The 14,797-nt window shown below is 33.9% G+C and overlaps 1 protein-coding gene across 1 annotated transcript in view; it reads left to right on the top strand.

Moving 5' to 3' along the window:
- The window catches only part of NFXL1 (nuclear transcription factor, X-box binding like 1), a 67,114-nt gene that overhangs the window by 23,168 nt on the left and 29,149 nt on the right, over positions 1 to 14,797 (top strand). The window contains exons 12-17 of the mRNA XM_064366859.1: positions 27 to 117; positions 4,725 to 4,845; positions 5,073 to 5,232; positions 6,289 to 6,380; positions 12,540 to 12,561; positions 13,000 to 13,140. Coding sequence (XP_064222929.1) covers positions 27 to 117; positions 4,725 to 4,845; positions 5,073 to 5,232; positions 6,289 to 6,380; positions 12,540 to 12,561; positions 13,000 to 13,140 — 627 coding nt within the window. The remainder of the gene's footprint in view (positions 1 to 26; positions 118 to 4,724; positions 4,846 to 5,072; positions 5,233 to 6,288; positions 6,381 to 12,539; positions 12,562 to 12,999; positions 13,141 to 14,797) is intronic.

Genomic DNA, 14,797 nt, shown 5'->3' with positions numbered 1-14,797 from the left:
TTTTTTATATATTGTTTTCTCTTCAGTGTTGCCCTGGAAACTGTCCACCTTGTGATCAAAACTGTGGACGGACCTTAGGATGTAGAAACCATAAGTGTCCATCTGTCTGTCACAGAGGTAAATTTTAGCAATAGTTATGATTTTATGTTTGTATTGACATAATGGTTTTTTTTTCATTTTCAGTATTCAATATAATGTATTGACATAGTGTTTTATAGTCGTTCTTTATTTCACTTGACCCTCTTAACCTTGAGAAGGAGGTAAGGTAGTTTGCCAGTGTCCCTATTTTATGGGCAAAGAGGTTGACGCTTAAGAGGATTTAGTGACTTACTAAGTGAAATGTCTAGTACATTTGAACCCAGGATTTCTGTTCTTTAGATTGTCCTTTCTATAACACCATATTGTTTTCCACTTTCTAACCTTCCCCACACAGTTTTTTAATTAAGGTGTTCATAGAGTTTTGAGTTTTATTCTGAATTTTATATAATTACATGGAGTTAAAGCTAGCAAAGGATTAGATATATCCTAAGCTGGTGATTTTTAAACATTTTGATCTCTTGACCCCTTTACACTCTTTTGGTCCCCAAAGGGCTTTTGTTAATGTCAGTTTTATTCATTGACATTGATTGTATTTGAAATTAAAATAAAATATAATATTAAAAAAATAGCAATAATAAACCCATTATGTCTTAACACAAGTAATATATTTTTATGAAAAATAACTTTTCTGAGAAAAGTAGAAAATTTTACATTCTTACAAATGTCTTTAATGTCTAGCTTAACGGAAAATAGCTGGATTCACATATATGCTTCTGCATTCAATCTGCTGTGATACCACTTGTCACTAGCTTCTGGAAAACTCTATGCATGTGAGACCTTGCAGACCTCCTGAAAGGGTCTTAAGAACCATTAGGGTTCCTGGACTACACTTTGAGAATTATGTTCTAAGTTATTGCTAGACATTAAAAACAGAGTTAATGTCACTTATTTGGATTATGTTTATATGAAATGGAATCTACTGAGATATGGTATAGAGTATTGGAAAGATCATGGACTTAGAGTAAGAAATCCTAGGTTTAAGGCTAGACTCTGCCACTTGGTAGTTTAATACCTAGAACAAACTACTGAACTGTTCCTTAGTTGACCTCTCAATCCTTTCAGAAATCTTGCAGCATGTATGGAACTACTATTATTTTTTATGTGGAACAGGCCAGGAGACTACTGGCCCAAGGTTAATAGAACTAGTTGCAGAGTCAGGATATGAACCCAATCTTTATGATATTTCCATTATACTAGATTCCTTCCACATTAGGAAAAGTGTCAGATTCTATTTATCCTATAGACGTTTTCTGTAGGTGTTCTTTGATTTGTCATTGAAGTTTAGAAATAGTTTTTCAGCTATGTTCTCACCAACACTAGAAAGATTTTATTTTCTTTTATAGTCATTACATCACTGACCCATTGAGTTTTTGCAGATTTTTGCAAATTACATCTCTGTGGTATAACTGGTTTGACAGTAGTAAATCTAATATTATGTAATTTACTATATTACAAGATCAAAGGAGAAATGAGATCATCTTGATAAATGTCTAAAAAATGGTTGATAAAATCCAACATCTATATATGATAACAATTTAATTGGAAATAGACATATCCTTAACCTGATAAAGAGTTTCTGCCAAAAGGTGAGAGCAAATATCATACTTAGCGGAGAAGTGTTGGAAGCATTTCCCTCTCTCTTATTGTGAAACAAAGCCCATAAATATTTCAGTATTCATCTCTAAAAGATGGATTCTTAACCTAAACATGACTGACATATTTCTTCATATCAGCAAATATCTGGTGTTCAAATTTCTTGTTGTCTTACAAGCAATTTCATTTTTTACTTCGATTTATAGACTCAAAAACCTAATAAAATTGACATATTGTAATTGGTTATGTCTCTAAAGTCTTTTAATTTATAATTTCCATCCTCTATCTCCTTTTTCCCCCTTGTGACTTAATTTGTTGAAGAAACTAGGTTGCTTTATTTAGTTTCTCAGAGTCTGGGTTTTGCAGAGTGCCTCTCTGTGGTATTATTTAATATGTTCCTCTGTCATCTGTATTTTCTATAACCTGTTAATTGGATCTAGAGGTTTGATCAGATTCAGGTTTGATATTTTTTGGTAGAGTTTTTTTTTTTTTTTTTTTTTTTTAGATTCGTATTAATCCTTAAAAGAGCTTATTAGTCACAACAAAATTTTCCCTGTTGGAAAGTACATGGAAGATACTATTGTGCAACTCTCAACATTTGTTTCATCTACAGTTATGTAAGAATGTAGAATCATAATTTCATACCATTTTTCCATCATTCTAGACTCCTTCATAATCAGAATTATACAGTAATTTATAGAGGGAAGATACTGTATGTTTGTGTTGTGGATATATGAAAATTTGATTTATAGTTTTTTTAAGTTCAGGATGTGTTTATAGTTTTAGAACTACCTGAATCAAGCCTATTTTGCCTGTTAAGTGGTATTGGTCAGTATAGTTATAGTCTCTGTATACTGCTCTTTTTTTTTTTGAGACAGAATCTCACTTTGTTGCCATGTTGGAATGCCGGGGCACAATCTTGACTCACTGAAATCTCTGCCTCCCAGGTTCAAGCCATTTTCCTGCCTCAGCCTCCCAAGTAGCTGGGACTACAGGCGTGCACCACCACGCCCAGCTAATTTTTGTGTTTTTAGTAGAGCTGGGGTTTTACCATGTTGGCCAGGATCGATCTCTTGACCTCTTGATCTGCCTGCCTTGGCCTCCCAAAGTGCTGGGATTACAGGTGTGAGTCACTATGCCCGGCCTGTATACTGCTTTTTTATTTTGAAAGTCATAATTAAAATCTGTTATGCTGTATAGATATCTATAACAAATTCTGTTGGTCAGTATTGAGACTGTTTAGAGAAATTATGCCTTATTTTCGAGATTTAATTTTTGAAAAAGTGATACTGTAGTTTAGAATAGCAAAAAGGTTATATTTGATAAGTTCGTCTTCTGAAGATGAACAAAAAATTGTTATTGTTAAGTGTAGAAATTGATATAATATGCTGAATGAGAACAGACTTAAATATCACTATTAACTTTAAAAATACAACATGTCATTCTTTAGGTAAAATCAAAATAAAACGTGATCATGTGCGTCAGGATAACTTGTATTAACATCAATAATATATTTGTCAAAACACATTTGGTGTTTTGTATAATAAATGTTATGTTTGACCCTACAATGCTTTTACCTCTAATTTTCCCTTTTTCTGTGCTCATTATTTGAATTATAATTCTTAATTTGTATTTGTTTTAGGGAAGTATTTTGAACTTCTAGAAGCATGTAAGCCAGGGTATTGTCCATCATTAATCTTTTTTGATCAGGTTAACTCCCAGTCCATGTTTTGCTTGGTCCGGACACCTAGGCAATAGTCTCTATAAGATATTCATTTCTTTATTGAAAACTCTTATTCTCTCATTATTTCATTTCTGATAGAGTTTCTTACTGGGAAAACTAGAGTGGGAAGGAATCCCTTAAGATGATGACAGAACCTCTTGGAGAGAACTTTATAGCTTGCTTTAAAGATTTCTTTGATTTTGTTTTTATATTTCTGCCAATCCATAACAAAACAGTATAGAAAGCTGAAACCAAAATAACTCTTTTTTTATGTTTCAAAGAGTTACATTTGGGATTATAGCCTAAAATGGTGGTTTAGTTCTTAGTCTTTCACAAAGTACAAGTAATGGAAAATTGATTGTACTTGCTACTAACCAAAATCAGGTAATGAGAGAAAAGTTATTGAAAATTTGTCTAAAAATTGTGTACTTGGATAGATGTTTGAAAATAGGCCAAAGATATTATTGTTAATGTTAGATTTTCCAAAGACTTAAATCCATTTTTGCTTGTTTTAGTTTTGAATGAGTAATGTGTTAAATTTGTTATTTAGAACAGAAGTTTTAGCAAATTTTAGAGAAATGTTTAAAACTTTATTGAGGTACCAGTGTACAGAGAGAAAAGTATTATGAATCAAGGGCCAGTTGCAGTGGCTCACACTTGTCATCCCAGCATTTGGGAGGCTGAGGTGGGAAGATTGCTTGAGTCCAAGAGTTCCAGTCTGGAAAACATAGTGAGACCCCCTCCACCTCCACAAATAATCAAAAATAAGCTGGGCATGGTGGTGTGTGTCTGTAAGTCCCAGGTACTTGGGAGACTGAGGTGCGAGAACTGCTTGAGCCCAGAAAGTTGAAGCTGCACAGTGAGCCATGATCATGCCACAGTACTCAGCTTGAGCAACAGGGTGAGACCCTGTCCCCTGCCCCCCCAAAAAAGAGAGAGAAAAGTGTTACAGATCAAAAGTACACAGCTTGTTGAATTTTTACAAACCAAACATAGCCGGTAACCAAAACTTACATCATTAAACAGAACATTACCAGAATTTTCAACACTTTCCTTGCATCCTTCATAACCATCACTCTGATTTTGAACCATAGAGATTAGTTTTTCTTGTTTACTTTATATAAATGGAATAATGTACTATATACTCTTTGTGTCTGGCTCAATGTTTTGTGGTAAGATTCATTCACTTTGTTGTAGTTTTCTTCATTTTTTGCTGTAGAGTATCTCCTTGTGTGAATATACTAACTTTATGTATTGATAGGCATTTGGGTAGTTAAGGAAACTTTTTAATTGTCAGACTTTTTTTCAGGCAGTTGCTATCCCTGTCCAGAAACCGTAGATGTGAAGTGTAATTGTGGCAATACGAAGGTAACAGTGCCTTGTGGCCGAGAAAGGACCACAAGACCACCCAAGTGCAAGGAGCAATGCAGGTGAGTTTGAAGCTTTGCAGAAGCTTCCATCTGTTGTTGTACAAATTTAAATTCTTATCGACTTTTAATATTTTAATTTAATTTTGCTTTAGTGTTTTAAAATACTAATATTCACAGTATACTTGTTCGATATGGAATCAGAAGATAATGTAAATAGATAATTGTCCTTTAGATGTAATTGTTCAATAATCAAAAGTAATTTTTGAAAATTGTACTTTATGATTTAGTCGACCACCAACTTGTCATCATATAAGTCAAGAGAAACATCGCTGTCACTTTGGCTCTTGTCCACCATGTCATCAACCTTGCCAGAAAGTTTTGGAGAAATGTGGTCACTTATGTCCTGCTCCATGTCATGATCAAGCATTAATAAAGCAGACTGGCAGGGTAAGGGAATAATGCTATTAAAGAAATACTGCATTGCTATGGATTGTACTTCTTGCTTTTACTTAGTCTTTCAACAAGCAATGACCAAGCACTTACTGGGAAGCACTGTCCATGGAGTAGGGTGCAAAGTAATCAAGACTTGATTTTTTTGTTTTAAGCAACTCGCAGTATAGAAAAGGAGAGAAATCAATGAACAATGTTTGCAAATACAGTGTGATAGTTACATTGTGATCATGATATAGATGAATTTGGCAGTCCTCCTTCATATATTGTGGTTTAGGGTTATAGATATCTTCTATAACCTTATCTTAAAGATTTGTTCACTTTTTAATATTTTATTTAAAAGTATTTAAAATAAATATTCATGAATATTTATTTATTTTTTGAGGTGGAGTCTCACTCTGTTGCCCAGGCTGGAGTGCAGTGGTGCGATCTTGGTCACTGCACCCTCCACCTCCCAGGTTCAAGTGATTCTCATGCCTCAGCCTCCTGAGTAGCTGGGATTACAGATGTCCACTACCATGGCTGGCTAATTTTTGTATTTTTAGTAGAGATGGGGTTTCATCATGTTGGTCAGGCTGGTCTTAAATTCTTGACCTCAAATGATCTGCCTGCCTCTGCCTCCCAGAGTGCTGGAATTATAGGCACAAGGCATCTGTGCCCAGCCTCATGAATATTTATTGAGCCCTTACTAAGTATCAAGCTTTTTTTTAGGTGCTGAGGAGCAACTGTGAGTAAAATAATAGAGATTATACTCAGTTAGTAGATGTTGGAGTTTACATCTTTTTCTCATTTCCTTATTGGAGGTGAAGGAGGCTGCACTGCCTTTGTTCTACCATTTATAAACTGGATTCTCTCTCAGTTATTAATATCAAATGTGTGTGTAGGGGAATAATCTCATTTAATACAGATGAAATGAAATATTTCAGTAAGCACAATCTGAAAAAATTTCAACCTGCTTGAGCAGAGGATACATGGAACTATTTTCTTAGATTCTTAAAATGACCATATGATTTAATTTCTCTGACTTAATATTATTATGTATTTTATTTGTAGCACCAGCCTACAGGCCCTTGGGAACAGCCTTCTGAGCCAGCATTTATTCAGACTGCATTACCATGTCCTCCATGTCAAGTTCCTATTCCTGTGTAAGTATTAGAATTTCAATTAAAAAAAACAAACAAACAACTTTTGATATAGGTTGAAGGATATCTGAAGTCAGTCTTCCTTTTTTCTTAGTTCAGTTCATTATTATTTCAAGCCTAGCCTGTAAACTAGTCTGTCTGTCTTAAGCTTCATTCTTTTCCAAACATACTTGCTTATAAACCTCCTGTAGGTCTCTTTTTTTGAGTCTTTACCCCTAATTAGAGCTTGATGCCCTTCTTAGCTTTCCATAGCAACTTGTACATGCAGTTACAAAAACTAATTGAGGAAACATCATTTGTTATCCTGATAATTCCCATACTAGAGTGTAAGCTCCCTGAAGACAGAAGAAAGCCAGGTTTTAGATAAGGCAGACTTGAGGAATATTTAAAGGAAGCCTTGGAAATGAAAGGAAGTAGTTTCCCGGATGGGCTGGTGAATGACTGGAACTGAGCTGTAGGGAGCTGAACCTATAGTAATAGGGAATCCTGGAATTTTTTATACTTCCAGCAGAAGTTATGGAGTATAGGGAAAAAAGAAGCACAGAATGCTTAGAAGCCACAGAAAATTAGAAAAGGGGCTGTTGTCTACAGCTAAGGTGCCAAATTAAACATTGGTATTTCTTGTGTATTGGTCTTTTAAAGAGAGGATTTTTGGTTTTGTTTGTTTGTTTTTTACTTCTAAAAGCTTTCATTTCCACAACATTCCTCCCAGGTGAAATAGCATGTATATTTTTGTATATTGGTCACATAGTCAATTTGGGAAGCAAAGTGTGTTTTGGAGATATATGCACAAATAGGGAAATTGTAGTCTGTAGATTTAACGAATGAGGGTTGTAAAGTTAGCACAGAGGTTTTTCATGTAGGTATTCAGTTATTTGAGACTAACTCTTTTACTGAGGACTTACGTTACAATCATGAGGAACCAAGTTATTGCTAATATCTCTTACTATGTTAGAATTATTAGTGGCCTAAAATTTTTCCTTTGAGAGAAATAGAAGAGACATTGATATTATAATTCATAGGCACTAAACTATTGTCCAGTTATACAGTACTTAATTACCTTTGAATTCCTTAGTCTGCTTTTTTTTTTTTTTTTTTTTTTGAGATCGAGTCCCTCTCTGTTACCCAGGCTAGAGTGCAGTGGTGCAATGTTGGCTCACTGCAACCTTCTTCCAGGTTCAAGCTATTCTCCTGCCTCAGCCTCCTGAGTAGCTGAGACTATAGGTATGTGCCACCACACCCGGCTAATTTTCGTAGTTTTAGTAAAGGTGGGGTTTCTCCATGTTGCCCAGGCTGGTCTCAAACTCCTGGTCTTAAGTGATCCACCCGTATTACTGAGATTACAGGCATGAGCCACTGTGTCTAGCCCTTACTTAGTCTGTTTTATATTAAGATTATTTAATTCAGTTAATTTGCTTAAAATCTTACTTTGGATAAAATATTATCTGACAGTAGAAAAACTGCCTGGAATTACTAAGCCATGTTTACTAGAGGTTTGAAAAATGATATTAGATTACAATGGTCTTTCTCATTTGACTGGAATGTGTTGCTGGAAAGGGTGTGTGTACTAAAACAGATTGTCTCTTAGAGTAAAAGCTCTTGAGTTTAGGGTTGTGCTTCCCACTAACTTCTCCTATTAATAAGTCGTATACCTTCTCAGTTTGTTTATAAAATAACAAGATTCATGATAGTTATAACAATGCCAGTAAGGAGAGAATTTTCAGAGGTCCTTATCATTGTAAAATGTCCTTTGTATGTAGCAACAATTTTTGTTTAACTTAAAGTCTATTTTGTCTGATGTTAGTATAGCCATTACAACTCTGTTGGTTACTGATTGCATGGACAAATGCTTAGCAGCAAACTACTGAAATTGACTCAAGAAGAAACAGAAAATCTGAAGAGACTGAAACAGAAAAATCTACTAAAGAGATTGAATTAGTAATTAAAAATTTATCACAAAGAAAAACCCAGGACCAGATGACTTCACTTGTGAATTCTACCAAAAATATAATGAAGAATTTATACCAATCCTTTCACTTAAGGAGGGTCACTTCCCACCTTATTCAACAAGGCTGGTATTTCCCTAATACTAAAACCAGAGAAAGACATTACAAGAAAACTACAGACCAGATCACATGTAAATATAGATGCAAAAATTCTTCACAGAATAATAACAAATTGAATCCAGTACCATGTAAAAAGATTATACACTGTGACCAAATGGGTTTATCCCAGAAATACAAGGTTGATTCAACATAAGAAAACCAATCAATATAATTCCTGGGTCTCACTCTCGCCCAGGCTGGAGTACAGTGGTGTAGTTCTAGCTCACTGCAGCTTCAAACTCCTGGGCTCAAGGGATTCTCCTGCCTCAGCCTACTGAGTAACTGGGCTAAAAGCATGTGCCATCATGTCTGGCTAATGTTTTTTAAAATTTTTATGGAAATGAAGTTTTGCTATTTTGCCCAAGCTGATCTCAAATACCTGGCCTCTAGCAATCTTCCTGGCTTGGCCTCCCAAAGTGCTAGGATTATAGGCATAAGCCACTGTACTCATCCAGTTGGTGTAATTCTTATCAGTAAAGGGTAACTGATAGATGTGGCACAGCATTTGACAGAATCTGACACACTTTCTTGATAAATCACTCAAGTGTGGAAGAAAAGATAATTTCCTCAACCTGATAAAGGGCATCAGTGAAAAACCCACAGTTCACATAATACGTCATTGTGAAAGATTAATCAGGTGACAAGATCCTGAGTGTCAAAAGTTTTAAGGAGTCCTCAAAAATACTGTTACAGTTACTTAATGAGTTCATTACTGTTGCAAGAAACATCAGTATACAAAGCCAGTGGTATTTCTGTACTCTGGAAGCAAATAATCTGTAAATGAAATTAAGAAAACAATTCTACTTATGTAGCCTGAAAAGAACATGTTGTTTAAGAAATTCAATAAAAGGAATGTAAGATTTGTACAGTAGAAACTGTAAAACCTAAATGAAAACCTAAATAAAAACCACAGTAACATTTATGCCTCACAAAATTAGACTGTAAATAGGATAGCTCTATAGTTGGTTAATTTGGTTCATTCAATTACACATCATCAAAAGCTCAGCTTGTCTTTCCATTTTGTTTTCCTTAATGTGTCATCTTTGACCTCAGGCTGTTTGCATCTTTATTAACTTCCCAATCCAGACATGAAAATTTCCAAAGGAAGAAATTGATATGTGTATGCCTTCTGTCTGTCATCATCATCACCTTTTCTTTTTTTCTTTTAAGGATAAGGAAACTTCTCTGAAGCTCCACAAGAGAACTCTTTTCACATTTCATTAGACCATTTTTAAACCAGTCCTTGGAAAGGGAAATAATGTTTATTTTCTTAAATAGACTTTATTTTTTAATAAAATGTTCAGGTTTACAGAGAAAATTACACAGAAAGTATAGAGAGTTCCTATGTGTGTCCCCATACCACACATAATTTTCTCTATTACCAACTTTCATTAGTGATACATTTTTTACTGTTGAGGAACCAATATTGGTATATTATTATTAGCTAAAGTCCATAGATTACATTAGAGTTTACTTTCTGTGTTGTATGGTTCTGTGGGTTTTAACAAATGTATAGTGTCATGTACTTACTATTATGATTTCATACAGAATAGTTTCACTGCCCTAAAAATGACCTGTGCTACACCTGTTCAACCTTCTTCTCCCCTCCCCATCTCAAACTCCTAGCAACCACATATCTCTTTACTGTCTCTGTAGTTTTGCCTTTTCCAGAATGTCATATAGTTGGAATTTTACAGTGTGCAGCATTTTCAGACTGGCTTCTTCACATAGCAATATAGTTTTATGGTTCCTCTGTGTCTTCTCATGGATTGATAGCTAATTTCCTTTTATCATTGAATAATAATCCATTGTATAAAGGTACCATATTTTGTTTATCCATTTGCCATACAAGGACATTTTGGTTGCTTCCAAGTTTGGCAATTAAGAATAAAGCTGCTATAAACATTTATGTGCAGATTTTTGTGTAGGCATAAGTTTTCACCTCATTTGGGTAAATACTTAAGAGTACAATTGCTGGATCACATGGTAAGACTTTGTTTAGGTTTGTAAGAAGCTGTCAAACTGTCTACCAAAGTGAATCATTTTGCATTCTCACGACAATGAGTGAGAATTTTTGTTTCTCTACATTCTCACCAACGTATGATATTGTCAGTGTTTTGGATTTTAGTCATTCTATTTTTAATTGATACATAATAATTGTACATATTTATAGGAAACATAATGCTGTTTCAGTATATACAATGTGATATATAGTGATTGGATCAGGGCAATTAGCATATCCATCATATCAGGCATTTATTACTTGTTTTGGGAACATTCAGCATCCTCTTTTCTAGTTATTTGAAAATATATATTATTGTTAACTATAATTATCTGTAACTATAGTTATAGATATCTGTAGATATCTATTGTTATAGGTAACTATTGTTATCGATAGTTAGCAGTAGAAACTATAGTTGACAATAGATAACAATAGTTTTATAGCACTATAGGATAACTATACAACACCAGAACTTGTTCTTCTTATCTAGCTGTAATTTTGTCCTTTAACAAATCTCTATTATCTCCCTTTCCCTCTACCTTTTCCACCCTGTAACTATTATGCTTTTTATTTCTACGAGATAAACTTTTTAGCTTCTACGTGAGTGAGAACATGCAGTGTTTAACTTCCTGTTCCTTTTTGCCCATTTTTATATTGCATTATTTGTTTTCTTATTGAGTGTATTTCGGAGACAAGTCCTTTACCAGCTGTGTGTTTTTCAAGTATTTTTTGCCAGTTGTGGTTTATCTTTTGTTGTTGTTGTTTTTGAGTCAGGATCTCAGCTCTGTCACCCAGGCTTTTCCTACTTTAGAGTAGGAGTGCAGTGGCTTCATCATAGCTCACTGCAGCCGCAACCTTCTGGGCTCAAATGATCCTCCAACCTTAGCCCTACCTCCAACCTCCTAGTAGCTGGGACTTCAGGCTTGCACCATCGTGTCCAGCTAATTTTTAAAATTTTTGTATTTTGTAGAGATTCATTATGTTGCCCAGGCTGGTCTTGAAATTCCTGTGCTCAGATGATCCTCTTGTCTCAGCCTCCTAAAGTGTTGGGATTATAGGCATAAGCCACTACACCCAGCCTTTGTGGCTTTTCGTTCTCTAAATGTTCTTTGCAGAGCAATAATTGTTAGTTTAATGACATCTATTATTCATTTTTATTTCATGGATTGTGCTTTTGATGTTATATCTAAAAAGTTGTCTTAAACTCAGAGTACCCAGATTGTTTGTGTTTTACAGTTTTGCATTTTACAGTTAGATCTGTGATTCATTTTGAGCTAACTTTTGTGAAAGGCATAGGATCTGTCTAGATTTTTTTGCAAGTGGATGTCCATTTGTTCCAGCATCAACTATTTATTGAAAAGCATATCCTTTCTTCATTCAATTGGCTTTGCTCTTTTGTCAAAGATCAGTTGACTGTGATTTGTGTGGTTCCATTTCTGGGCTGTTTTCTTCCATTTGCCTGTTCTTTCATCAGTACCATACTGTCTTGATCACTGTAGCTTTAGTAACTCTTAAAGTTGGGTGGCATCAGTCTTTCGACTTTGGTTTCTTCAGTATTGTGTTAGCTGTTCTGGGTCTGTTATCTTTCCATATAGACTTTAGAATCAGTTTGTTGACATATACAAAATAACTTGCTGGGATTTTGATTGGAATTATGTTGAATCTGGTTCAAATTGGAAAGAAACTACATCTTAAAAATTTTGAGGCTTCATATCTGTGAACATGAAACATCTCTTCATTTATTTAAATCTTTGATTTCTTTCATAAGTATTTTGTAGTTTTCTTATAGAGATCTTGCATATATTTTGTTAAATTCATACCCAAGTATTTCATTTTTTGTGCTAATGTTTTTAATTTCAGATTCAAACTGTTCATTGCTACTATGCAGGAAATCAATTGACCTTTGTATATTAACTTTGTATCCTGTAACTTTACTGTAATTGCTTATTATTTCCATATGTGTTTATTTTTCTACTATTCTTAGAGTTAGCCTCTTTAGGTGTTATTTTTGTATAATTTGTAATGTTTTCATTTTATTTTATTTTTTCCTTGCAGGGAATGTCTTGGGAAACATGAGGTGAGCTACAGGTGCAAAATTTTAAGTAAAGCTTATAATGTATACTATTATATACTAGTGTAACTTTTCTATATTAGAGTTGTCAGAAATAATAAAGTCAAAGTATTGTTATTTTACTGTTATAAAGAGTATAAGAATTTACTAATTTAAAAAATATGCAATGCCTTTATTTGAGAATTAGACTGTGTATATGTATATACTACAGAATTATATTGAATTTTCTTTTTAGGAGGAGAACGTTTTGCTTCTTGGCATTCATTACTTTGGAATATTTTGATAGGTTACTTTGTTTTGATCATCAGTATTATTATTCATGCAAACTTAGTAGGCTTTTGTGAAACTTGTTCTCAAATGATAGCAGAGCAATTTTGGAAACATGTAGTATGTCCAGAAAGTTTTGTGTGATGTGTGCTGTGCTGATTTGCTTTATTTTTTAAGGTGAGTCCACTGCCATGCCATGCTGTAGGACCCTACTCTTGTAAAAGAGTTTGTGGAAGAATCTTAGATTGTCAGAATCACACATGTATGAAAGAATGCCACAAAGTAACCGAAATTGATGGCTCAACTGGAAAAAACAAGGTAATGTTCATAGATTGAATGCATATCTGCCCATAGTATTCTTGAAAGATTTTTTCAACAATTATTCCATAAATATTTTTCTGTTTTGCTTTAGCTTCCTTCCTCTATTTTTGCCCTCATTCCTTCTCCTTCCTTGCATTTCCTAAGACAGCTGCCTTAAACAGCTTGGGGTATATAGTTCTGTATCTTTATTCTAATTCATAATAGTATGCCTTTTAATGTGGAACTCTTTACATACCAAACCCGTGTTAATACATAAGATATAGTTTTATGATAAAAATGCATAGGTTATATATCTTATTAGATAGTAGGTAGGAGTATCACCTCCATTTGTCATTATTTATATCTGAGTTTAGTCTAGAGCTTTTACTCGAAGTTAAACCTGACACACAGGATGAATGATATTCATAATTTTAATAAATTTAAATAAATTCTCAATCTTTTGTTGGAGACTAAAATAAATGACATCACAGATGAATGGTGTATCTATGTGTATAATTAAAGCATTTTACAAGCATATGAGAACTTAGCTATTCAAAGATCTCTGAAAATTGCCATCTTATAAGGAAAAACAAATGTAGCTGATGTTAAACTTTATTTTTAAAATAATTATTTTCTAGACTTCCATTCTGTAGGGAGTTGTAATACTAGTGTCTACATGAGAAATAGGCCAGAAAATTTAACTGTCACTTTATTATTAACATTAAATTTACAACTATTGAAATTATTAATATGACTTGTGCTATTGAAAATTTTAGTTGCATCATTAGGTTATTTTTTATCTTTAATTTATAATACATGACAACATAAATACCCATGGTATTCTTCTTGTTCATGTGCAAACATATGTGTAAATGTATTGCTTACGATTTAGCGATCCGTGCCTTGACCCTCTAAAATGTACTCATGATAAAATGAAAATGATACTAGAATTATAAAATCAGACTAAACAAATAATGATACAAAATAATTTTAACTAGTTAGGGTGTAGCTGTTCTATGGCTTTCCTCTCCCAGATTTCCAGAATATGAAGTAAGTCAGAAAAAGCTTATTTTCAAAGCTGATGTGACTATTAGAGATTTATGGTGGATTATCCCAAAATTGCTTCCTGGGTTAAGGCTTCGGTTTTTCTTTTTAAATGAGAACTACATATGATATTTGACAGACAGACTTTCTGTATTTCTTAACTAAGATAGTCTTTCCTAGAAGATAGAACTTGGGAAGTAATCCAGGAAGATAACGGTGATTTTTTTGTTTCCCCTATAGCTGGAAGGAACTCATATTCTAAGTATAATTTTCATTTTGCAGATAGGGAAACTGAGCTTTGTGACTTGTCCATGATTATGCAACAGGAGAGTAGTAGATCAGAAAGTATTATGCCTGATCTTTTAACTCCCAGCTCAATGTGCTCTTCTACTCATGTTGTTTAAATAGAAGATTATTGTAGGTGTACCATGTAGTCAGGAAGAGCAAATGGAATAGACTCTTTATGTTAACTTTGGTTCTCTTTGCATATTTTGTTACTCATTGCCTAATACTCGCTCAGTCTTTCCCATTTCAGAAAGTCATTTTACCGTTTTTACCCACTTGTGCAGATCAAAGACATAGGAATCATGCTTGATTTCTTTCTTGTCTTTCTTCTCCTTTTTTTTCCACA

Source organism: Aotus nancymaae, unplaced genomic scaffold (genome assembly GCF_030222135.1).
Source record: "Aotus nancymaae isolate 86718 unplaced genomic scaffold, 86718_ANA_hifiasm-v0.15.2.pri h1tg000006l, whole genome shotgun sequence".
Lineage (NCBI taxonomy): Eukaryota > Metazoa > Chordata > Mammalia > Primates > Aotidae > Aotus > Aotus nancymaae.
Note: the sequence above shows the minus strand (reverse complement) of the source record. Positions and strands in the feature narration are given on the sequence as shown.